The sequence below is a fragment of the Ambystoma mexicanum genome, chromosome 1q (assembly GCF_040938575.1).
Source record: "Ambystoma mexicanum isolate Mex_15411 chromosome 1q, UKY_AmexF1_1, whole genome shotgun sequence".
NCBI lineage: Eukaryota > Metazoa > Chordata > Amphibia > Caudata > Ambystomatidae > Ambystoma > Ambystoma mexicanum.
The window spans coordinates 1,461,930,965-1,461,956,183 of record NC_090922.1 but is presented as its reverse complement, the minus strand read 5'-3'; the positions used below and the strand labels follow the sequence as shown (position 1 = coordinate 1,461,956,183).

General features: G+C 47.5%; 1 protein-coding gene across 1 annotated transcript in view; it reads left to right on the top strand.

The window, feature by feature from the left end:
* HECTD3 (HECT domain E3 ubiquitin protein ligase 3) overlaps positions 1-25,219 on the top strand; it is a 623,726-nt gene that overhangs the window by 583,186 nt on the left and 15,321 nt on the right. The window contains exons 17-20 of the mRNA XM_069642356.1: positions 685-814; positions 19,346-19,420; positions 20,254-20,335; positions 22,512-22,583. Coding sequence (XP_069498457.1) covers positions 685-814; positions 19,346-19,420; positions 20,254-20,335; positions 22,512-22,583 — 359 coding nt within the window. The remainder of the gene's footprint in view (positions 1-684; positions 815-19,345; positions 19,421-20,253; positions 20,336-22,511; positions 22,584-25,219) is intronic.

The following is a 25,219-nucleotide window of genomic DNA, read 5'->3' as shown; positions in this document are numbered from 1 at the left end:
ATGAGAATTTTACTTCTATGGTCTGATTACTACATGCTATCATGCACACATCAATATTTTAATTCTGGTAGTGCTTTCATTCAATACATCTGGTATGACTATTTTTCCTTTTCGCCCTTGTCAAAAGTGAAGTACCTTTGAAACATGTTTGCCTGGATGAATAAGTGCTTGGATTAGTAAAGTTCACACTTAGACCCGTTTACCTTCCTAAAACCAAAGAAAACATCTATCATCATGCTACAGCTATTATTAAACATTATGTGAAACTCACATTGAATGATATAACATCTCTTCTGAATTCAATTTCCAAGCCCTAATTCAATGTTGCAAATGTCTAGCTGCATTGAAACCGGCCTCCTGCTGATGCTATGAATGGTGGCGGCAACATTCCTGAATGTTTCAGAGTCAGGCCCCTCTTTAATGCTGTGGAATGGCCAATTGTGCATTTAAATGACTAGACCGAACTGCCTGTTCTCCAAGCCTACCATGCCCCTTAATGATAACGTGGCAGCTGCCACCTCGTTGAAATGACTGCGCTTCAATGCACTGAGCCAGTTCCATGTACTAAAGGCTGGTGATTGAGTATTTTTTCTAAACAACTGTCTAATTGTTGTATCGCTTCCTGTCACCCCATTCCTACATTATTTCTTTATCTGTATTGTCGAATGCTACCCTGAATACCAGATTGCAGCGATGCAGGCCGGGCTGCTGAAAGTTGTCCCTCAAGCTGTTCTCGACCTTCTGACGTGGCAGGAGCTGGAAAAGAAAGTCTGTGGTGATCCAGAAATCACAGTGGAAGCTTTGAAGAAATTAAGTGAGTAACCTTTCTAATGTCACATGCATGCAATTAGTAATCCTCAACAGAGTTCAGCTTAACGTATCGCTGGGTTAACGCGAGAAAATTAGTAGCATTTGTATCCTCTCACTTTGTAGTTGAATGAAAGAAAGAATATTTATTTCCCTGTATCATGATAGAAAATGGCAAAATCCGTAGGAGGTCTTATCTTTTCCATTCTACTGATCGTGTCGCAACACAAAACTAACAATGGACTTAGCCCATGATATCTCTTATATTTCACTTTTTCCTGACCAGAAATAAATCCTATCCCTCGTTCTTTCTATATTTTAGTCTGTGAAAATGTAACTACCCCCACAGTTCTTTCTCCCCTTTAATTTCACTACCTCATGTTGTGAAATAAACAACATTCTCAATTCTTTCAATCTCATGTGTCAGAGCCTCAGTCTTTCTGTCTTTTTGGTCTGCTCTTAGCATGTTGTTTTGAGAACTGTGATGAACCTGAAGGAAGAGTCGGACTTAGTACTTACATGTTCATTTGCTTTTATTAAAAGGAAAAAGAAAACACCTTGTTAGCCCAACTGGTATTAAAGGGGTCCCCTGCCTAACAAACTAAAATTAATGGTGCTCGTCAAAGTCCAAAAGAAATAGTCCTTAGTCCATCCTGAGAAGTGGACTGGGAAGTGGGCAGGATGGTCTCTTCTTTCTTCCCTGGTCTCTTTTAACATATCTAGTATGTCTCGATGTTCTCGCCGTATAATCGCACAAAAGGGGATACCCTAGAGACGCCTGAGGTGTTTTCTTAACTGCAAAGAGGCCCCAGGGAATCATGATATCCCAATTAGTACCATCGGCCCCTACCTGCTTATGGAGTATTCTTTTTAAGGTCTCGGTAAACGTTTCACAAGGCAATCTGTCTGTGGGTGATACATGGAGGTACGTAGGCTTTTAATGTGCAGCATTTCTTTTACGTCATAATTCTCAACATAAAAGTGGTATCTTGATCCGTAAGGATTTCTTTTGGGATCTTGACTGTGGACAGGAAGGAAATTAGATATTTCAGGAATTGTTGACTAGTATTACTCCTAATAGGAAATGTTTCGGGATACGGAGTAGCAACAGTCAATAATCACGAGTATGAATTTGTTTCCCGACTTAGATGTTTGTAGCAGGTCTGCTATTCGGGGAAAAGGCACTTTGATAATGGGAAGGTGGTTGTAAAGGGGCCTGGTGAGTTGGAGTGGCTGTGGTCTTTTGGCAAATCTCACACGTAGAGGCATAGTTCGTCACATCTTCAAGCACTCCGGGCCAGTAGAAACTGGGTATTAGCTGGATTTGGGTTTTCCCTATCCCCTGATGGACGGTCGTTAGATGGGAATGGGCTGGCTCCAACACTATCCTATTATGACTAAGGGGAATCACCAGTCGTGTTCGGTGTTGGCCATCTTTCCCAACGTCTCCTTGATGCAGTAACCCTTTCTTTATAAAGAGAATGGACCGGCTTGACTACACCCTTCTTCCGAGGTTACCCTCACAAAGGTTACCCTCCCATTAGAGCGGAGTGGTTCCTTTGGGCAAAAGCAAGCTCAGGTATTGGGGCGATGTCCTCGGCCTCTTACACCTAGTTCCTCTCTAAGGCGGCTTCTACAAATCCCAGCAACCCTCTCTGTGTTTCTAGTATGGGGTGAGGGCTTTTTTTCAAGGATCCTTTGTGCTACAGTTAGCCCATCTTTAACCAAATAGGCTGTAGTCCCATGGCCCCGTGGTTAGAGAGGATCACTCTTCCCCCTTTTATAATCGGGATTTATCACACCGGCTGCAACCTCTAAGGCATGTCACAAGGCCTGTCCGACTTAGTCGCTAATCTGATGTAGGTTCTCAGTGGAGGGGAAAGGTTCAGCCCTATTGATATTAAGCGCATTTCCTTTGGCAGAATGGAAATATTTTCTATGCTATATACATCAAAGGATGGTCTGGGGATTTGCCAGACATGGGGCTTTGGCCTTTTCTGTCAACTTCGTAAATAGCAGGGACCTCAGTTTATATTAGCTGGCATACATTCCACTTCTGACACCATATGTGGCGAACCAGAAAGAGGGGTCAAACTAAGTACTGACATGTTGAAGGGTTTTTATTAAAAAGAAAACGCCCAGCTAACCATAATGCTTGCCCTACCACATAATTACACCATACTTAGAGAAGATAGAGTCAACTCTCGAGGAGGTGGCCTAGCTATTATTGCTAAAAATAATCTCACCCTAAAAATTGAATCAAGTTCAACGACTAACTCCTGCGAATCATTAACTGCTAAACTTCTCGCATCTCCCTCTCATTCTATTAATATCCACCTTATCTATAGACCACCTGGCCCTATTGGCACGTTCGAGGAGGACATCTCCACGATCCTCTCAAACAACCTAAAAACTTCATCCCAAGTTATCCTTCTGGGAGACCTAAACCTAGGCTACAACGACCCTAAAGACCTGCAAGCAACTAATGTCACTAATATCATCTCAGAACTAGGCTTCTCCCAAAAAATCCTACAACCCACACACGAAAAAGGCCGTATACTTGACTGGGTTGCTGACTATAACTGCAATACTACGATTGTCGACATCAAACCACAAATTTGGACAGATCATGCACTGATAACCTTCCTCCTAAATGTTAACTTGACCATACCTACTGAAATTGTTCTGGCTCCCCCCCTGCCAACCAGAAACAAAAAACTTATAACTACAGAAAAACTGCTACCACTCATCCTCCCCAGACTAAACTCTCTACCTGACTCATCGGACACCTCATCACTAGTAAATGAATTCAACTCTTCTATGGCTACAGCTCTAGATACTATTGCCCCACTGAAACTCAGAAAGAGTAAGCCCAGAGCCCACCTAAACACCTGGTTTACTCCTCACCTCAAATCTCTAAGACTTGAAAAACGTAAATGTGAATCTGCTTGGCGACTAGCCCCAACAGAGACAAATAAAATTACACTCATCAATGCCTCCAAGATTTATAAAAATGAAATAAAGAAAGCAAAAAGAGAGAACTTCAACAACAGAATACTGCAGGCCAAATCTGGTACGAAGGAACTATTCCTTATACTAAAGGAACTAGAAAACCCTATTCCTGTCCAGGATAACTGTGATAAAAATAAAATATGGTGCTCGAACATCCAAAAAGCACTAAATGACAAAATTGCCACACTCCAAACAAAAATTGAGATAAAGAAACAGAATATTCCACCCTCAACTAACCTAAGAGGCAAACTACCAACTAGCACTAAACTAAACCATATATTTAACTTCTCGAAAGTAACCATACTTGAAACCGAAAAGATAATACTTTCACTCAAGCCATCCAATTGCCGAGGTGACCTATGCCCAGCCCAACTAATAAAAGACATGGCCAGAGACCTCTCACCATTCATTTCTAAGCTTATTAATGCCTCCTTTGCTTCAGGCACTATTCCAGATAACCTCAAGCAATCTTGGGTCCTCCCCCTTCTAAAAAAACAAACATTGGACCCATCCATCCCGACTAACTACAGGCCTATCACAACGGTACCGTTCCTGTTAAAAATCCTAGACAGGGTAGCCTACCTGCAGATCCAAAAACACCTGGAGCTGCACCACCTTTTAGGCACAAGACAATCAGGTTTTAGACCTCAGCATGGAACTGAAACCGCACTTATCGATCTTAAAACTCAGGTCGATGAGCTGAGAGATTCCGGAAAGATGGCCTTACTCCTCTTACTGGACCTCTCCGCAGCCTTCGACCTAGTGGATCATGATGTGCTATGCACCCACCTAGAAACAGCTGCCCACTTCTCCACGCATGCCATCGCATGGATCAAATCTTTCCTAACCGGTAGAACTATGAGAGTCTTCTCTACTTCTGCTGCTGCAGACCCAGTATCCATCACATGTGGAGTCCCACAAGGTTCTTGTGTCTCCCCCACTATGTACAACATCTTCACGAAGCCCTTGTTCGATGATCTAGATAATCTGGGTGTCACCTACACTAACTATGCGGATGACACTCAGATTCTCATACCACTCTCAGGGGATTATGAACAAGATTTGGCCTTGGTGAACAAGATTTATCTCATCATTCAGGCATGGATGGCCACCCACGGGCTATGCCTGAATGATGACAAAACTGAACTCATCATACTGGGGAACACACAAAACATCAAAAGACTAAAAGAAGAATACTCATCCTTCGTCATAGACGGTAACACTATCAAGGTGGCAAAAGTGGTAAAAACACTAGGGTTCTACCTTGATTCCCACCTCTCCCTAACCAAACAGGTGAGCGCAATGGCATCCAGCACCGCATATACCTGCAAGCTGATCAGAGCCGCAAAACCATACCTATCCACTGCCAACTGCCTAACCCTTGCCCGAGCATTAGTGCTGTCGAAATTGGACTATTGTAACGCTCTATATATAGGAGCCAACAAACACACGGTGCAAAAGATTCAAACACTACAAAACAATGCCCTTAGGGCTGCCTTAGGAATTCCAAAAAGGGAGCATATTTCAGAAGCTAGAAGACAATCTAACTGGCTCTCCACAGCGGACAAAATCAAACTTAAGACAGCTTCTCTAACCTTCAAAAGCATCAACTATCTAGCACCTAAATACCTAGCCGCTAGATTCAACAGAAAAATCTCCACTAGACCCACCAGAGAAGCATACTCTAACCAGTTAATGATACCCCCATTCAAACTAAGTACGGCCGGAGGAAACAGCTTCCCGGTCAAAGCTGCCCAGCTTTGGAACTCCCTCCCGCCCGGCCTGAGATCCCCCCAATCCTACGCTCTCTTCAGATCCAACTGTATCAATTGGATCAAAGAAAATGACCGATAGTCCATTACCACTGTTCTACAAACGTACTATGTACATAATTATATATCCTCTTTCTCCCTACTGCATATTTCCTGCTTATATTATGTTACATGTATATACCATGGCCTGCATTATGTAATTTCTACTATGTATAATCACTATTTGTAATCATATGTAACCTGTAAAGTTTAAAGTATCCTTGAACAACGCGCCCGGTTACCCTCGGGTCTGGCGCGCGCTATAAATAATAAACTCAACTCAACTCAACCCTACCACTACGAGGGAAGTTCCCTGCCTAACAAACTCAAACTAATAGTGCTCGTCAAAGTCCAAAAGAAATAGTTCTTAGTCTAAATCCTAATAGCTGTCTGGCCCTACCACACTGGAGAAAAAAAGTAACTAAAAGAATGAGGCTAGAGCAATAGGCTTGGTCCGTGGCTTCTGCATGGCCCAAATATGGGATCTCTTTTCCAAGAAGAAGATTGTAAACGTTTATCAAGTTCTGTATCTCTTTCCACAAAGTTAATCAATTTCTCGCAGTACAGCCCTCGCCCAATCTGCAGTTTCTTTATTCTAAGTTTGTAAGTCTTTACATAAAATTCCATACAGTTCCCTTTTCTCAGGAAAGACCAGCTGTCCTCAACACACCGCCACTATTTCTTACTTGGTGCTTGGCAAAGTCCTTGTCTTGTTTCTAAACTTTGGAGCCCCCCCAGGTTCTATCTCCTCACAGTTCTGTTCACTGTGCTTCATGTTTCCATGACTCCCCAAAGCCCTCTGATAGTCTCGCTTTATCAGGGCCACGACAGGGCGTCTGCTCGTTACCTTACAGCTTTCCCAGCTTCTGATACCATGGTTCGCCCCCCCCCTCAACGGCGTTACCTCTTTGTGAGCATTTGCTTCCCTTACTCTGCCCGCCTCGGCAGTTGTTGAGCATCTTCTACAGGGATCCGACTTCTCCAGTGTGGCCTGGTCTCTGCATTTGTTAATGGGCTCCAGGCCCATCACGGCTTCTGGGTGGTCACGCCGCCAGGGGGCCCACCACGGCTTTTGGGTGGTCATGCCACCAGGTGAGACAATTTCTTTACCGTCTCTATCTCTCTCCTGACCTTGGGTTCTTGGTTATTTAGGACGCTAGCCTTCCAGTGTCTTGCTAGCGATTCACTCGCTCTCCACAGTACCGTCGGCTGTGCAGTCTAGTGTAGCTCCACCACTGAGGAAATCTTCCCATAAGAGGCTCGTGTGTAGGATTCTCTCTTGTACGATCAAAAAGGGTGTGCCGTTCCTCTTCGACTGTGGAGTTCAGTCAGGGCCAGCCTTACCTGAAGCCAAAGAGATTGAAGAAATGTCATTATTTGGTGGATTCAAAGGTGGATTAAAAATAAGTAAGTCTTTCCAACTCCCATATAGGCATTGTGGCGGGTCAGAAGAAGGAAACAGACCCTGGTCACTCATTTCACTGAATGGTTTATTAAAATAAAAATATAATGGTCTAAAACTGGCTACCTAACAAAACTAACTAGGATGCGCATAAGTAATCAGTGAAAGTCCAAAGTAATCAGTCCACTGTCTAAAACGATCCTCTGACACTACCCCTGTCCTAACAACTAAGGCCTGGAGAATTTCTCCCTTCTCCTGCGTTTTCCCTTCTTGATATGATAAGTCATTTATAATGCGCATGTACAAAAGTGTTTCTAGGTGGGACAAGACAAGGAAGGGGAGACAAAGGGAGGACAAAACAAATGATTGTACTAGGCCTTGTGTCATTCAGATCGTGCAAAGGGGAAGAGAGAGGAGAAGTGCCAGAGGGTACAAGGGGGGGCAGGGGGAGAGTGCAATAGGCAAAGCTCAAGTAAATGCCACCAGCTCTAAGTGCATTCCCAGCTGTTCCATATGTTCGCTCATTTCTCGGTATGCCTAATCTGGGCCTCATAATTTGTGTGGGGAGGCAGTTCAATCGAAATCTGAGATCCCATGTGCGTCTTATTGTTAGGGAGATTTATCATTTTGTATGCTTCATCCCCTTTCCTAGTGAGACCCCATCACTTTTTTCTGGACTTCTGGACCTTTTTTCTTTTAATCCTGAATGAGTGGAGCCTTTTTCCACTCATTCATTCTTTTGGGCTCTGTCTTTTGGAACTTTGTTCTTTGTGTTTTAGTGTCCTTTGGAGTCTACTTTCCTCCATACCTCTTTTAAGGCATCTGTATTTTACTGTTGCAGCACACAGCTCCTTATGAGCAGTGTTGCTGGGGATCCTTTGGGTTCTCCTTTGAGATTATTTTCTATGTGCTAGAGTAACTACAGTTCTTAAGGATAGAAAGATAATTCGTATCTCCTAAAACTTTATATTCTGAGTGATTGGCACTCCACATAAGGTGGAGTGTGCCAGATGATACCTAGTATCCCCCTACTCTCTGCTCCTTAGGCTTTTAGGTCACATAGACGAATCAGTGACATTACTGCGACCCTCCGACCCATTACTGCGACCTCGAAAATGCAGACTTTATTTTTAATTTCGACCCCTTTTACACTAATATATATATATATATGTATGTATGTATGTCTATCTTGTATTATATACCATACTTCCCTCCCACATATATATGTGTTATAAATTGGAGTCAGGGGGAAAAAAGTCTGCATTTTCGACAGTCGCAGTAATGGTATTATTCCACATAGACAATCTTAGTTATGGCTGGTGGCAGTGGACGGGGTCTACTAACTATTGCGTGATTTTCTACCATAGTCTATGTTCATAGCCCTGGTTAAGCCGAATAGGGTTACCCAAGTACTAACTTGGTGGCTTCTTTCTTTTCTTTTTTCGCCATTACTAGCGTGATTATTCTTTGTCAGCCCTTCTTTTCCCATCCTGGGAGGGGGAGGCCTGTGTGAGTGTTTGTCTTTGGCGTGAACCCTTGGATGTCCCAGTCTAGGCTCCAGTGTGTCTGGGCAGGCAGGAAGTGCGGGTGGGGGAGGGGTGTTCACTCCCCTGCCCTTTGTCTGCCTGAGTGGTGTTAGGGAGATTTATCATGTTTGTGCTTCATTACTTCTAGTGAGACCCCCATCACTTTTTATTGGACTTCTGGACATTTGAATCCTGAATGAGTGGAGCCTTTTTCCTTTCATTCATTCTTGTGGGCTCTGTCTTTTGGAACTCTATTCTTTGTATTCTACCTGTACTATGGAGTCTGTCTGCTCCATAGCTCTTAAAGGCATCTGTGTTTCTACTACTGAAGCGCACAGCTCCCTATTGGCAGTGTTGCTGGGGACTCTTGGGGTCCTTTTTTAAGATTCTTTTTCTATATCCTCGAGTAACTACAGTTCTTAAGGGTAGAGGGATTCTAGTATCTCTCCCGAATCTCTATAGTCTGAGAGATTGACACACACCGCCTTCAGTGGAGTGCCAAAGGGATATCGCGATCCCCATTCTCTCGGCTCCTGTGACTTTTTTAGTCACATAGACGATCACCTAGTTATGGCTGGTGGCAGTGGACGTGTTCTACCAACTATTGTGTGTTTTTAATACCACAGGCTATTTGCATAGCCTTGGTAGTGCACAATAGGGCCACCCAAGTACGAAATTGGGGCGTCCCTTCTTTTTTCGCCATTAATAGTGTGCTTGTTCTTTGTTAGCCCTTCTTCAGCTATTCTGGGAAGGGAAGGACTATGTGTGTTTTGCCTTTGGCGGAACCAGTAGGTATGCCCGCCTAGGTTCTAGAGTGTCTGGGCAGGCAGGAAGGAGTTTTCCACCCCCCACCTGTCCTTTGTCTGCCAGAGTGTCAGAATAGGTCCAGCTCCCACAGTGGGTCTGGCTGTCCTGATTAGTCAACCAAACGCCCCTTTCTGTAAAATGCTGAGAGTGATTGCAGAGGAGTGTGTGCTGGGACTGTATAAATGTGAGACTTCAGGAGTGAAAAGCAAGTCCACCACAGGAAACGGAAGTAACCGAAAAAGAAAACGACCAGAGATGCCTGCAGACCCTTTGCAACACCGTGAAGCGACCACTGCTGTCCTGACCCGGTTTTCTGTGCGACAGAGGAGCTCCGAAGAAGAAGACTCCTTCGCTTTGGCTGGTGGGGACAACCAGTCCCAAGACTAACTTTGGAACGAGCCATCTACCAAGCTACTAGGAGCTTCCAGGCCTGCGGAACTCCAATACCAGGAGTCCTGCTGCCCATTTAAAGTGCATCATCGTGGAAAGGCTGAATCCGTTCAACTCTTTGCTGAACCCATAGGTACGCTCCAGAGATACGATCCACGCTCTGATGGGGAGGAGGGGTGTCTGGGCGAGTTGGGACTGAAGGAACCAAAGAAGATTGGCCGGGCGATCTTTTTAATTTGTCGGTGCTACAGAAAAGGCGCCAAGACTGCAGAGTGTACCAAGAAGTTTCTGAAAGTCGTGCCCCAGGCCCTCCCTCGAGACTGCTGTTGAGAGACCCCGTCCATTGTCCTGCCTTCAGTCATCAGACCAAGGAATCCAGAGGTTGGGTCCAGAACTGTAACATCGCAGAGCACCCAGCATGAACATTTTCTTCTAACCTAAGGTACTATGGGGAAAAAGGTATTGCTTACCTGATTCCAAGAAGTTGCCCCAGAGCGTTAGAGTGCATATAGAGGTGTCAAGGGCCACCGCCTCTTACCTCAGACTCAAGCCGCTGCTTATGTCCCTTCATCAAGTCCTTTAACAGGTCTCCCTTGTTAGTTGTTAACTTGCTGCTTCTATAACACTGGAGACTGGTAGAAATACTCAGGACCTCTTCGGATTCTGCTGCTTGTGAAGACTGTGGACCCTCTCCAAACTGCCTTTAGCTAGGGTTGCGTTTTGGAACTTAAAATACTTACTGGGCGAAGAAACCCTCTCTAGAACCTTGATCTAGGTTGATGTTACACTAACTAATCATTTTTCTCCCTTTAAGTGACTTTTCTATATGCGTTTGCAGACTAAGGGCCTCATTACACGGTAGGCGGAGAACCATGCCGGTAAAATACCGGCACCGCCTTGGTGGAAAGGGGAATTACCACCCCATTCCAAGGTTGGCGGGGCGGTAATTCCCCCTTCCACCATTGCCCTTCCCCATTCCCATTTTTGCCCCATAGGGCATAATGGGAATGGGGAAGGCGCTAATTACGGCACCGCAAATTGCGGTACCGTAATTAGCTCCCTGGGTCCCTTTGCGGGTTGGTTTTTAACGCCTGCAAAAAGCAGGCGTTAAATTCCCCAACCCGCAAAGGGACCTCGTAGTAAGGCGGTAAGGATTTACCGGTACCGGTAAAATACTGGTACCGGTAAACCCTTACCGCCTACCGTGTAATGAGGCCCATAATGTATTACCATATGAACTTTTACAATCCACAAGTGCACGTAATAACCGATAATACAATAACATTGTCTTTTCCCTTTCTAACGTTGCTACAAATGTAACCGCAAACAAAGTGAAAGTGCCCTTTGAAGTGGATTCTCAAGTTTTCCAAAGTGTTATAGTGTAAACGTCTAAAGTATTTAAAGTGATTCTGGTGTGTGTATATATAAGTAATATACCATTTTATAAAAATTAGAACTGTAAGGGTTTCTTTGGTGTCTAGCTAAGGTTGGGTGTACTTACCTACAGCTAACATCTTCCTCTTAAGGCCTAGTAAAATCGCTTGCCTTATCCTCCCTCTGCCTTCCTTCCCTTGTCCTGTCGTGCCTAGAAACACTTGTATACAGGTGCGTTATAAATGACGTATATCATATCATTAAGCTAAGCCTGACTGCTCTACCACTCTACCAAGGTCCTGAGTTAGTACAGATTGATACTAAGAGTCGGAGATCTACAAACCACTGGGAAAGCTTACTAATGTATTACTACCAGTAGGACTTTAGGTAAACTCCCCTAACATCCGCTGTCTCCTTACAAAGCCTAGATAAATAAACTGTGCTACCTCCTCTATCTTCTAGCCATTCATTGTTCGTGATTGTCTCCCCTGCTTTCTCTTATTCCTTAAGGATACTATCCTAGATGTCTCCAGGTTGACAGATAGGCCGTTATCAGCGATGAAGGCCACCACCCTATCCGTTCTGTACTGAACTTAAGCAAATCTACAAACATGTATACATCCACAGTTGGGGATTTCATTAGAAATCACCTCCACGAGGCCACCAGGGGGCGCACAGGCAATGGCTGCCTGAGTGCGTAGCTCCCGCCGAGGCACGGGTATTCCACGGGATTGAGCCCCCCCGATACCCCCCCGCGAGCACAACTGGGGCGACCGACTTGGCGCCCCCCCTGGCCCCCCATCGAGAGAAAGAACGGAGCGCGAGCTCCCCAGGGAGCCGGAGCGCGGAGCCCGTGGAGCCGGGAAGGGAGACGCAGCAGGAAAGGAGCGGCCTCGGGACCGCGAGCAAGGCGGTCTCGCCCCGGGCGCACACGGCACCCCAGCCCGACGGACCTTCGCTCCCCCCACCAGCACCCCCCGCCCCCCGGGTGCGGAAGACGACCCGGCCGTGGACCGAGCCCCCGGGACTTCGGGGACGTGGCAGTGGGGCGGCCCGCTCCGCCCCCCCCCCAGCGGCCCAAATCAGAGCGAAGAGCGCTGGGGCGGCCCGCGCGGCCCGCGCGGTGAAGAGACGGCATCGGGGGGAGCGGAGCGGGGCTCCCGGGAGGCGGCGGCCACCCCCCCCCCCCCGAAAGTGAAGAGAAGGAGCGGGGCGGCACCCCCCCCCCCCGACAGCGAAGACCAGGTCGGCGGAGGAGGCGGCACCCGGGGGCCTGGAGTGAAGGATAGGAGAGGGGCAGCTCCCCCCCTCCTCACCAGCGCCGGAGCCCAGCACAACACAGCAGAGCAAGGGGGGCCCCGGCGGGCCGGGACTCACCCCCCCACAGGTGAGCGCCCAGAGCGGGGCAGAACCCCCAAAAGCAAAAGGACCAAAGGCGGGGTCCGGGGACCGGGGCCCCCCCCGGAGACAACAAGGCTCGAAGCGGGGGCGACCAGGGTGAGAGGCCCCCGCCAGCAGTTGGTGGGGCGTGTGCCCGCCCGGGGGTGCCCCCCCCAGGACTCACGGAGCGAGCCACAACGTCCCCCCCCTTTTATTTGGATTGGAAGGTTGGGCCCCCATGACCCACCCCACCCCAGGAGACCGGAGGAGGCCCCAGAAGACCACGAGGCACTCGAAAAGGGTGTGAGGCCCCCGCCTGAGAACAGGTGGGGCGTGTGCCCGCCCCCCCGGACCTTGCCACCCCATTCGGGTCACAACCCAAGCAAGGTGGGACGGATCAGTAGGGGACCCCCCGCCCCCCGTCAGGGTTGCGGGGACCTAGACGACAGGACACAGGGAAGACCCACATGAGCTGGAGGGAAGCCTTGCAGAGATACCGCTTCCGGGGAGGTGAAAGAGGTGACAAAGGTTCAACCCGCGAAGGAACCATGGCCCAATCGGGGGAAGCTTCCCCCTCCTCGGCGGCAATGGAAAGGGGATTTGCCTCGATCCTACAGGAAATAAGGGACATGCGCTCCGACATTGCCCAAAAATTTGAAAAAATGGACCAAAGGGTGGACAAAATTGAGGACAGGCTCCTACAGGTCGAGTCCAACCAATCTTCCATAGCAGTCCAAGACATACAATATAGCATGAGGTTGGAAGCCCTGGAGAGGAGGGACGAGGAGAGGGCCCGGCAGATGGACGATTTCGAAAACAGGGAGAGGAGGAACAACCTCAGAATCTTTGGGGTGCCCGAAATAGAGGGGGAAACGGAGAGGGACGTCACCCGAGCAGTACGAGACATTATTACTCTCCTGTTCACGGAGGAAATGACAACTGAGCCAACTTTTGACAGGGTGCACAGGGCGGGGGGAAGGGCCGGGGCCCCCCGGTCGATCCTGGTCCGGTTTCACTACTACTCAGAGAAGACGAAGGTGTTGGAGGAGGCAAGAAAGGCCAGGGAAATCACTTATAACAACGCACAAGTCTCGATATACCAAGACCTCTCCGCCTACACGCTGGCCAGGCGCAGGATGTGCCGCCCTCTCACACAGGTGCTTAAGGAAAAGGGAGTGCGCTACAGATGGGGCTACCCCTTCTCCCTGACCTTCGAATACATGGGCCAAAGATCAACCCTGATCACGGAAGAGGACATAAGGGGAGCCATACAAGAATACGCAGTGGACACGAACCCCCGGAGGGGCCCATCGGGGCCAGAGCACGGGCGACCCGGAGGCCCTGGCCCGCCTGGCGAGAGGAGAAAACGCACCGGCGCGAGGAAATTCAGGAAAATGAACACCCCCTCCCCTTCAAAGGACGGAGAACGTAACGACTCTGGGGACTGAGCACGGGGGCGCCTCGGTGTGCCCTGGTCGGAGGGACGCAGACTCAGAGGATTCACTACTATCAACGTCCCTACGACCTGCAAGTAGGTGGGGTCTGCAGAGGGGTCATAGCCGCGGGATATCTTAGGGGGCTCAAGGAGATGAGCTTCTAATGCAGATTGCCTGGCCGAGGTGGGCAGGCTGGTGGTTCGGCCAAAAGCCAGCGATGGCAGAACTACTTGGCTGGACGCCGGGGCGGGGGGTGGGGGGGACCACGGGAGTTGGGGAAGTTCAGTTACGGTTTGGGGAGGGGGGGCAGTTGGGGTTTCGTTTTAAGCCCACCCGGGGGGAGGGCGCGGGAGGAAAAGGGGAACACAGAGTCGAAATAACGGAGCACACGGGGAAGAGCGTAGGGGAGGAGTTGACCGAGAGAGTGAAAAAAAGTGACTATGGCTGACGGGCTGCCCGCCCTGGGAGTGGGCTCACTTAATGTCCGTGGGTTAAACACCCCCACCAAGAGGTCCTTGCTCTGCAGGGAATTTAGAAGGGCACACCTGGATTTTCTCTTCGTTCAAGAGACTCACTGGCCACAGGGGAAGGAGCCCAAAATGCGGGGAGGGGGAATTGGCGAGGTCCACTCTGCATCCCACAAGTGCAAAAAAAGAGGGGTCGCCATCCTGGTAGCGAAACACGTGGGCTTCGAGAAAGAAGCCACGCTGAAAGACCCGGGGGGCCGATACCTGCTGGTGCGGGGGTCCCTGCAGGGGGCCCCACTGACCCTAGCGGCCATCTATGCCCCAAACGAAGGCCAAGCCCAGTTCTGGGAGGAGGTGGGGGACAAACTCAAATATTTCATCCACGGCACGGTGGTGGTGGGGGGGGACTTCAACATGGTTCTAGACCCCACCCTGGACAGGAAACGAGCAGGCCCGCATTCCTCTAGGGCTGCGGACGAGACCATGGCGCGCACCTTCCAAAAAGTCAACCTAGAATTGGGCCTGTTGGACACGATCCCCCTCCCTAGAACAGACTCCCCCTCCTTTACATATTACTCAGCCATCCACACGTCGTTCTCCAGGATAGACTACATCCTGGTAGACGAGACCCTACGTCCATTTGTCTCGGGCCACAGGGTAGACCCCGTCCCCTGGTCTGATCACGACTTGGTCCGAGCTACAATAGCAAGGGGAGGTTTACACGAACGCAGAGGGAGATGGAAGTGCAACGACTCCCTGTTAAAGGACGAAGTCCTATCCCAGGAGGTCCTCGAGGCCATCACGGAATTTTTTGAGCTTAATGACAACGGGGAGGTGGGTCCACACACCCTCTGGGACGCCTTTAAGGCAGCCATACGGGGAACCCTGATTAAAATAGGAGCCCAGAGAAAAAGGCAAAGGGAGGGCCAGGAAAGGTACCTCAGGGAGAAAATCGCCCAACTTCAACCTGGGGGTCCCCCCACAGTTCCCCTAGACAACGAGCAGGTGACCGCATTGGAAGACTACAGACTCCAATTGAAGGATCTCCTCCTCCACAAGACGGAGAGGAGTCTCCAACTGGTTAAACAAAAGTACTATGAAAAAGGGGACAGGGCGGACAGGATCCTGGCTTGGAAACTGAGGGAGGTGCAGAAAAGCCGATTAGTGAAAGAGGTTAAGGACGAGGGGGGAAAGATAGGCCACGACATACCCCACATTGGCGAAGCCTTCCGCCGATATTATGAGAAATTATATTCGTCCGAGTACAATGGGGAGGAGACGGAGATGGTGGGGTTCCTGAATTCAATCCAGATCCCGGCCCTGTCCAGGGAGATAGCGGAGGGGTTGGAGGGCCCGGTGACCGAGGACGAGGTAGAGCGTGCGATTGGAGGAATGAAGGTGGGCACTTCCCCGGGCGAGGACGGGTACTCTGTCTACTTTTACAAAAGGTTCCGCTCGGCCCTCTCCCCCCATTTGGTAAAAGTGTTTAACGCGGTGCTGGAGGGGGGGTCTCTTCCGGACTCCATGATGGAGGCAATTATTGTGGTGCTCCCCAAGGACGGCAGGGACCCTAGGGAATGCTCCTCCTACCGACCCATCTCCCTGTTGAATGTTGACGTGAAGATTCTGGCCAAGGTGCTTGGGGGACGGTTGGAGGGGGTCTTGCCGAAATTGGTCCATGGCGACCAGGTAGGATTTATTAGGGGGAGACAGGGCTCAGACAACATCCGGAAGACCATAGACCTGATCCACTATGCCCAGAGGTCAGACCTGGATGCGAGCGTCCTGTCTCTAGACTCGGAGAAGGCGTTCGACAGGGTGGAGTGGAGATTCATGGAACTTACCCTCCAAAAAATGGGCTTTGGCCCACACATCAGGGATTGGGTGGCGGCTTTATATAGGGCCCCGAGGGCCAGGGTCCAAGTCAATGGGGGGTTGTCGGAGCCCTTCCCCCTGTCGCGGGGGACAAGACAGGGATGCCCGCTCTCCCCCCTAATCTATATCCTCTCCATGGAACCTCTAGCCATAGCAGTCAGAGCCCACACAGAGATTAAGGGGATTAAGAGGGGGGAGGTGGAATTTAAGCTCTCCCTGTTTGCGGACGACATCCTGGCTTACTTAGTAGACCCGAAATCCTCGCTCCCCCCGCTCCTCTCCTTGATGGCCACCTACGGGCGTTTCTCTGGTCTCAAGATCAACGCGTCCAAATCTGTCCTGCTCCCTATGAGAACCCGGGACCCGGGCTTGGACACCCTCGCACGCCTGGTGGGAATATCGGTGGGAAAGACATCTATTCGATACCTGGGAGTCCTCCTTACTCGGGACTTAACCAACCTAGCCCCTGCTAACTATGATCCCGTTGTGGCAGGAATCACGGCTGATTTGAGGAGGTGGAGGTCTATGATTCTGTCTTGGTACGGCCGCATGACGGCTGTGAAAATGAACATTCTCCCGCGACTTCTTTATCTTTTCACCGCCCTCCCATCGGTAGTCCCTGACCGGTCCTTCAGAGCCCTCCAGAATGCGGTGCGGGAATTCATATGGCAGGGTAAGACCCCGAGAACTGCTAATAGGGTCCTGACCTTACCGAGGGAGGAGGGAGGGTTTGGGTTACCAGACTTTCAACTCTATTTCCGGGCAGCCCAACTACGCGTCCTCCTAGAACATATGAGAGAGGGGATGGGCACTTACTGGTCATACCTGGAGGACATGGACGCCCACCCACTGAAGATTCGAGACCTCCTTTGGGCCCCTAGCAAGTTTATTCCAAACAGACTCAAATCCCACCCAACCCTGGGAGTCCTCTGGACGATCTGGAGGGAGGGTCCCCAGACGGCACACCTAACATCATGGCCATCACCGATGTCCTCTCTTTGGGGTCACCCCCTCAATCTGGGAAGTAGGGGGTTCCGCAACGCCCAGTTGTGGTCAGACATGGGAATGGAATGGGCGGGGCAGATGTTCAGAGAAGGAGAATTCCGGCCATATGAGGAACTGAGGGACGCCCTCGGCCAGGGGTCCCTCTCCATATTTGAATACATTCGCCTGAAAGGAATTCTATGTGACCAGGCCTGGGGCCAGAACCTGAAAAGACAACTGACCCCCTTTGAGAAGCTCCTGGACTCGGCATCCTCCAGGAAGGGTGCGGTGTCAGGGATGTACAAGCTACTGAACACGGTTAACCTAGGGGAGAGGAGGGGGTTCCGCTCGTTCTGGAACGACTTAGCGGGGGATGAGATCTCGGAGGACGCCTGGGCGAGAATATTTAAAATAGCCTTCCATGGGAACTTATTTACGGCAGACATGGAACACAACTTCAAGATTTTACAGGGGTGGCACAGAGAACCAATGAAGTTGGCTAAAATGTACACGGGAGTGTCCCCCACGTGCCCAAGGGGATGTGGCCAGGTCGGTACGAGAGGGCACATGTGGTGGCACTGCCCGAAAGCCCAGGCATACTGGGAGAAGGTGAGGGGCTGGATCGCCGAAGTTTCTGATGAGCTTCTCCCCCAGAACCCCCTGACAATGCTGCTGGGCCTCCCTCCGGAGGACTCGGACATTCCCCGATACCCTAGGATGTGGGAGACAATGCTAAGGGCGGGAAGGGTAGCATTGGCCCAGAAATGGAAGAGCCCGGAGACCCCATCGAAGGAGAACTGGCTAAAAAAGGTAAAAAACATGTACCTGATGGATAAACTGACGGCAATGATGAACAATAATTTGGGCTCTTTCCACGCAAACTGGTACGAGGCACAGCAGACATGGGGTTGGGATGTGCACTGATCTTCAAGAGGGACAAGGAGCGGACAGGGCCCTCGGCCCGGGGGAGGATGGTAGTTCTTCAGCCAATTCTAATAGTTAATGCTCTCGCTCTTCCTGGGGCTCCAGACTCTCGGAGCTCACATAGTGGTTCCCCAGCAGAACGGCTCTATGAGGACTAAGTTTTTTGGTTTGTTCCTTTTTCGGGGGGGTGGGGATGTTTGGGGTGGGGGAGGGGGGGGGGTTCGGGCCTGTTACTTGCACAATCTGTAAAAATGTTCTGCGCCCTTTCGTTATATTATGAAAATGCCAATAAAACAAAGTTGAAAAAAAAAAAAGAAATCACCTCCACTTTACTTTTAAAACAGGTATAGTTCAGCAATGTCACATCAAACTATGGGCGGTAAAGCGAATAAGGAACATTTAAAAAGCAACCAGTTAACCTTCGTTATATAGTAAGCCCACCAACACTTTAAAAGTCCTTCTGTGCCAAGGTAATAGGCCAGGTGCCACTGAGGGTCACAAGTCCCAGTTAAGTACATGTCATAGGGAGCTGGAAGTCTGTAGAAGTGAAGAACAAGTATTGACAAAGCCAACTGTTCCAGTATGAAGAAAACAAAGTCAAGTTCAAAAGCTTGGGGTCCTCGCCCAATCCGACCATTCTATGTTCAGTCCAGCAGAGATCCTTGTACAGAACACCACTGACCATGATTAGGAAAAGGAGAGGTGCCTATTTTGACAGCAACCTCCTACACCGGTTAGACTTCGCTAAGATAGCACTATAAGACCTCTGTGGTGAATCTTGCCCACATTAAGGGTGTCTTGAGCGTCTTCTTTAGCCTCATCAGATTTCAAATCCTGGAACATACAGTCAGAGGTTCTCCCAAGAGTTAGCAGATAGGATTACAACGGACTAGGATCGTACGAGATAGCACGAGGTGACAAACTGTTTATCATTTACTGCATAAAAATAAAAACATCCCAGGTTTTTCCACCCAATTTGTCTCACTGTTTCCCAGTGCATCAGGTCATTGAACACCCATGCATTTTATCAGCTTTTTTCTTTTCTGCTCCTTTTACAGTGTCATTGCTATTATCTCCTTCTCTGCTCTTCACTTGATACCTCATTTCACACAGCCCTTATTTGTTGCCTGTATTTTATTCCACCCGCCAGCTCGATTTGAAGATCTGCTGCCGACGGACACCAGGGTTCAGTACTTCTGGGAAGCGCTTAACAACTTCACCAATGGTAAGTGTCTTTCATACCTGTCCTTGCAATCCCCTTGTGTTCCTACTGTATGCGTAAGTCCCTCTTTGTGCTTTGAACTCTTTCCTATGGTTGTTGCCACGTGTTGTACTGCCATGGCCAGAACTATTTTGTATAGCGTGGTACAAAGAAAGTTGGGTTATGGTCTGTAGCAGCATAATCTTAATTGAACCCCTTAGAGATAATTCAACTATTCCTGGTTCTATACTAAATCAGACAAGGACCATCTTTCCTGAAGAAACAAAGTACTGTTTGTATCCTGACTGCAAGGGACTGTGCCAATATTTTCTGTTCATGGTCGACTTTGCCAAGTATTGGCTTGGAATTCCCCCTGATAACATCTACCTGAATACTTTTTACCTCAACTGCCTCTTACCTCTGTCCCTAGGCTATTCTCCACTCTTTGGCCATGCTGAATTTCACTTTCATGATTCGACTCTCCCCCCTCAGCTATGTCCAGGATCCTTCCTTTAACTTCTTTCTGAACCAGCCCCTACCTTTACTCTATCCGTGCATGCATTCTTGTAATATAACCTGGACTGCACCCTCTAACCCCCTGCATCATTGCCTCACCCTTCGCCTAGTTACTGACCTGATTGTCTTGCTCTGCATGTCTTTCTGGGTGTGCCCCTCCTGATCCTCTAAACTCTCTGGCCAGGTTTGTCTCTTCTTTCATCCTGATTTCCTAATTTCTCTGCATCCGTTCCCCTTTGCCTTCTTTCCTTAACCTACTGACCTGGCGCCTCTTTTCCCTCTCTAAACTCTCCTGCAGCGTTCCTTCACAAGCTCTGACATGTCTTCTCTTTCATATCTAGAGGATCGTAGCCGTTTCCTAAGGTTTGTCACAGGCAGAAGTCGACTACCAGCCCCCATTTACATCTATCCAGATAAGTCAGGGTAAATATTAACTTTTCTTTTATTAAATGAGTACCCTAAAATCTGATGATGGAGTTGTCAAGCAGATGCATAGATAGAAGCTTTATGTGGGACAAAGGAGAATGGTAGGCTTGCCTTAGTGGTGTTAGTTTGTGTCTTTAGTATGGGGTATCGCTTTGAAGTCGTGGACTTGCTGGATGGGTGAGGCCTTCCCTTGCAAACATAGAATGAGAACGGCTTTCAGAGGATTCAAATGTATGTGGAAGTTTCCATATACACCAATTGCTCTTCAGAAGTTCCCACATGTCAGTCCAGCTCAGAAGCATTTTATCCCTCAACATCAGGGAATGCTTTAATTTAGACCTGTTCCATGGTTGGAAGAATGTCGAGGTCACTATATTAGAGGTTTACAATCTATGATCGGTGGCCCCTCTAACACGTAGACTGTGTAAGTCACTTTCTTGACTACAAAGAACTTTGTGCGACTTTGATTTCTCCAATGCTATTCTTACAAACTCAAACTGTAGAATCCTCGGCTGTAGAAAGCAGCATAATAAACTTATTTAAGCAAAATAGTGTCAAATTGGCTGAAGCGGATCCTAGGGAAGGCACTAATGAGGATGCGCACTCTAAAAGGCGTCTGAAGTGAGGTCAGGCAGAATGTGAGCTGACACTGATTAATGGCATGCAGCTTTTCATTTTTATCAAGCAATATAGCACAAACAGTGTGATAAACTACATACCCATTCACATAGTAAGAAACACACATACCAGGTTAGGCAAAGTGCTGAGTCTCTGTCTGTTCTTGGCATGAAAGCGTAGATACGGTTATTAGAAATCCATTACTTAGCAACTGTGTGTTTGAAGCATTCTAATTTGAGGTTCTTGAATTCATGAAAATCTTCCTCTTTCCATGGGGGCAAAGGAAGTTAGTGCCACACCTTAGGCCCTGAGATGGCCATGGTTCTTCTGCCTTGGCAAATCCTCGGTGGTGGGTTTTTTAATCTCGACAGCCACTCTTAAATTCATGATTGATTGGTACTTCTTGTGGGTTGTTAATGTTGATGAGGAAGAGGTGGACTGTTGATTCTAGCTTGTTGACTTGGTGAGGAATGGGTGGTGTGGATCGACTCGTGTATTCAAGAGATCGCTATTCCCACCAATCCTGAAAAATAAAGATAGCTTTGTTCTAATGAGAAATCATTAGTCTGTTAGAAGATTTATATCCATCCATTGCAAATAAGATAATGAAAATCCCTCTGGCTAATTAGAAATGAGTTCCTTTTTATATTAATGCTTTCAAGTAGTGTTAGCGCATTCCCAAAGTAAATCCTATGTCTCTCGAACACAATATTTGTTAACACTTAAGAACAGTTCTGAATAACTTCATGCTATATCAAATGGATACTAGAACTGCTCTAACATGAGAACCCATTGCTATAATTTGCTCTGCACATTTATTGCCTCTTGCATACCCGACAGTATGAATGGCAATGTACCAAGACAATATAGGAAATACAATCAAAGTTTGGTAATTGCACAAGCAAAAATGGGGTTACATTAACTAAATATACACTGCCCAAAATAGCTGCTGCATATTTCAAGGATCGATCCCGTCAGAAATACAAGATTGGCTACAAAACAGATACAGGTCAAATTAGCAATGTAAGCCTAGATAACTCTCATGCTCAAACACAGGTTGTAATCAAATTAAGTTTAACAATTCTCATCAGAATGTTCCTTAGTATTTCTTTAGTCTTCAGGAACTTGAGACTTTTTTCCAAACTCTAAATGGCAGCCACGAGATACAGATTATGCACACATGCATATCTAGTACAGTACAGTTGGCAGCACTCCTGGATCTCTCCACTATCGGTGCACAGAACAGGCAGCAATGATGCAAACTCTCTTTGACAAAAGCTGATTGAATAAATGCCGAAGCTTTGTAATGCAGAATGGTTATAGCAGAGATATCGGCAGGGAATACTGTTCTTGATCTGAGCTGACAGATAAAGAAGGAGAAGTAACGTTGTCAAATTCACATACCCTCACTGTATAACACAGATAAATAATCACTAATTTAAACATGCACCCTTTATGAGAACTCTGCAAACCCATTGGAATGCATGCATACATGGGGAATCGTTTCAGAATTCAATCGCAAAATAAATGTCCTTATTTTTCATTTTTACCACAGATCTGAAGTCACAGACAATCTACCCGAGTCATCCACCTGCTCCAGTACGCTCTTTTTACCAAACTATGCCAGGTAATTACTACCAAATACCATTCACTTCCCTAATAAAATAATCAGTAATGAGTGTATCATAGTAGGTGTCATGGGAAGCCTTTACCCTTCCTTTACTGCCCTTTGATGTACCCAAAACCCTCTTCCCCCACTAGCCTGAGGTTGTAGAAAAGTGTGTGGGTACTAATGGTCGAACAAGAAAAAAAGGTGATTTCCTTTCAAGATATGATTCTCTTGTGGGCATCAATTCTGGAAAGTGTGGAGTAAAATATGGCCCCAAAATGACAGAGATAGAGAGGCCATGCTAGGCCCCTATTGTGCGGATGAAGCTGGCTAATGTGGAGTTCCACTGAAATATAAGAGACAGTACACAACTTTTTTTCCGATATGAGGCCTAGTGAATGAATACAAATTGGCCTATTTCAACTTTAGTCAAATACAAAGACACAGAGTTGAAGGAGTGTGCGCCTTAGAACTGTAATGTTGCTAACTGTCTCCAATAGGGTCAAACAAAAAGAAACGGGTGGTGCTGCAGATGTTGACTTTGTGTAAATTGGGAAAAGGCGTCTTTGACAGATTTAAAACCGCAGCAGTGCACATGGAAAGAAAAGATACATTTGAAATACTGCGCATTTGGAAGACAAAAAGGAGGAATGATGCCTGACATTTAAGAAATAAAGTCCAAGTGACAGATTGCGTTTGCAGGAATAAAGAGACTTAATTTTCATTGTATAAAATCACAGCATGTAAAGAGAAAGGCCTATTTTGTTTTTTGTACAAGCAAACACTGGTTTCCTATGTTAACTGTGGCCTATGGGTGTGCATAAGATTACTAATGAATCTACCTCGGTTCTAATATAGTAAGAAAGATTGTATTTGTGTATTTAGGGACAGCAGGTCTCGGTGTAGTACAAAATGTTAGATGTGCCAATGTAGATTTAAGTGTGTAGCTTGTTTTATCCCATTGAACAGGAAGGTCTGGGCCTCTGAAACTTTGACCGCAAGACCTTTGGTTGAGGACCTCTAGGAGAAGGTCTGGTGTTCAGTTTAAATGCAAGAAAATACAGAGGTGTAGATCGGAATTGAGAAGTGGCAGATAGACCAGCCAGCTGAAGTGACCTTAGGGTCTGGGCTCCCCATTAATTGCATTGGCTTTGGAAAAAAGACCTTTAAAGCACAGGAGGGGAGGGCATGATTACATGAGCCAGCCAGAAGTCTTAATCCGATTACAGGAGAGACATGAAACCTAGGAAATGGTGGGTGCTGGTGTGAAACTCATGGACACTTGTGGTGCCTTGCCATTGACTAACATTGAATAACTTTTCTTGAATAATAAGAGCATTGTGTGTTCCACTGGTTTCAAAGGGGATCAGAAGCCTGTTGGGACCATCTAAAAATGTATTTTGGGTGTATACAATTTGAGTTATAAAGCAAATTGGGATTCCAGCCTTGTCATAATTCTGAGGGAATAGAACGTTGTTGTGATGATAGGTTATGGAAGTAAGGTTTGAATCAGGAAGGGGCAGATGTGTGACTATTTTGGCTCAGGAGTAAATCGCTAAAAACAGTAGCTCCTCCCAAGAAGGGCATGCCGAGATATGGTTAGTATTTTCCAACTCGCCATGAAATATAGGACTCGAAAATATATATGTGCCTCCAGTTATCTGAAAGATTGGGGTAGCTGTCATGTTAAGGTTACTAAAAAAGTTAAACCCACTTGTCATTTTGGGATGATGATGACTCTTTCTCCTCCCTCAGCCTCCATCATTCATACCCCCTAACTCCTTGTCCTTTTAGCAGGCAATTTGCGTATTGGTGGGAGGGAGATGGAGAGAGCAGGCCAATCCATTGCGTGGGAATTTATTATAATAATGTAGTGTCACCAGCCCTATAAGAGATCAGTTTTCAATCTGAGGGAGTTCTTTCTTTGACTTTTCGACTCTTGGGACCTTTCTTTGGACTTTTGATTTTTCCCTTGACTTTCCCACTCTATTGCTGGAAGTAGTCTGCTTCTGGACTCTTGCAAAGAACCAGCAGAGAGACACAGAGAGCTACTAAGGCCTTAAACAGTGCGTGGGAGACTGAGACTGGGAAGTCTAGAAGCTAACTGGGCCTGCCATTTGAGGAGCCAGAGGAAGTCTCGGTACTGGGGACTACCCTTGACCGAAGCCTTTGACCAGGTCTGTGCTGTCCTCAGAGGAGCCCTGCTGTTTCCCTGGATGTCCCATTACCAAGGCCTCCCATGTAAGTAGATTCATTAAAATGCCAACAAAAGTGTGGGGGGAATCTGCCAGCCATAATATACATCTCGCATAGCGGGTAGGGGGGTGGTACTGGGAAGACCCTAGGCACATTTTATTAAATCTAACTCAAATTAATTCCACTATAGAAAATCGCCCTATCAATTTCAATTGAATTGTGTTGGGAACGGCCTGCCTTAATCCTTTCTATTAAAATGTGGGGAGGGGGAAACTGTGTAGATCCTTAGCGTATTGAATTGAAGTTTAATCAATTAATTCCCATATAGAAAATCACCAGATGAGTGTTGTAGAGTTCGAAACGAACATGCACTTTGTGTTAGAACCAGTATTGACAATAAAGTACTTAGGTGACTCTACCTTTCTAAAACTCCTGTCTTCTGTACCGAAGGGGGGGGG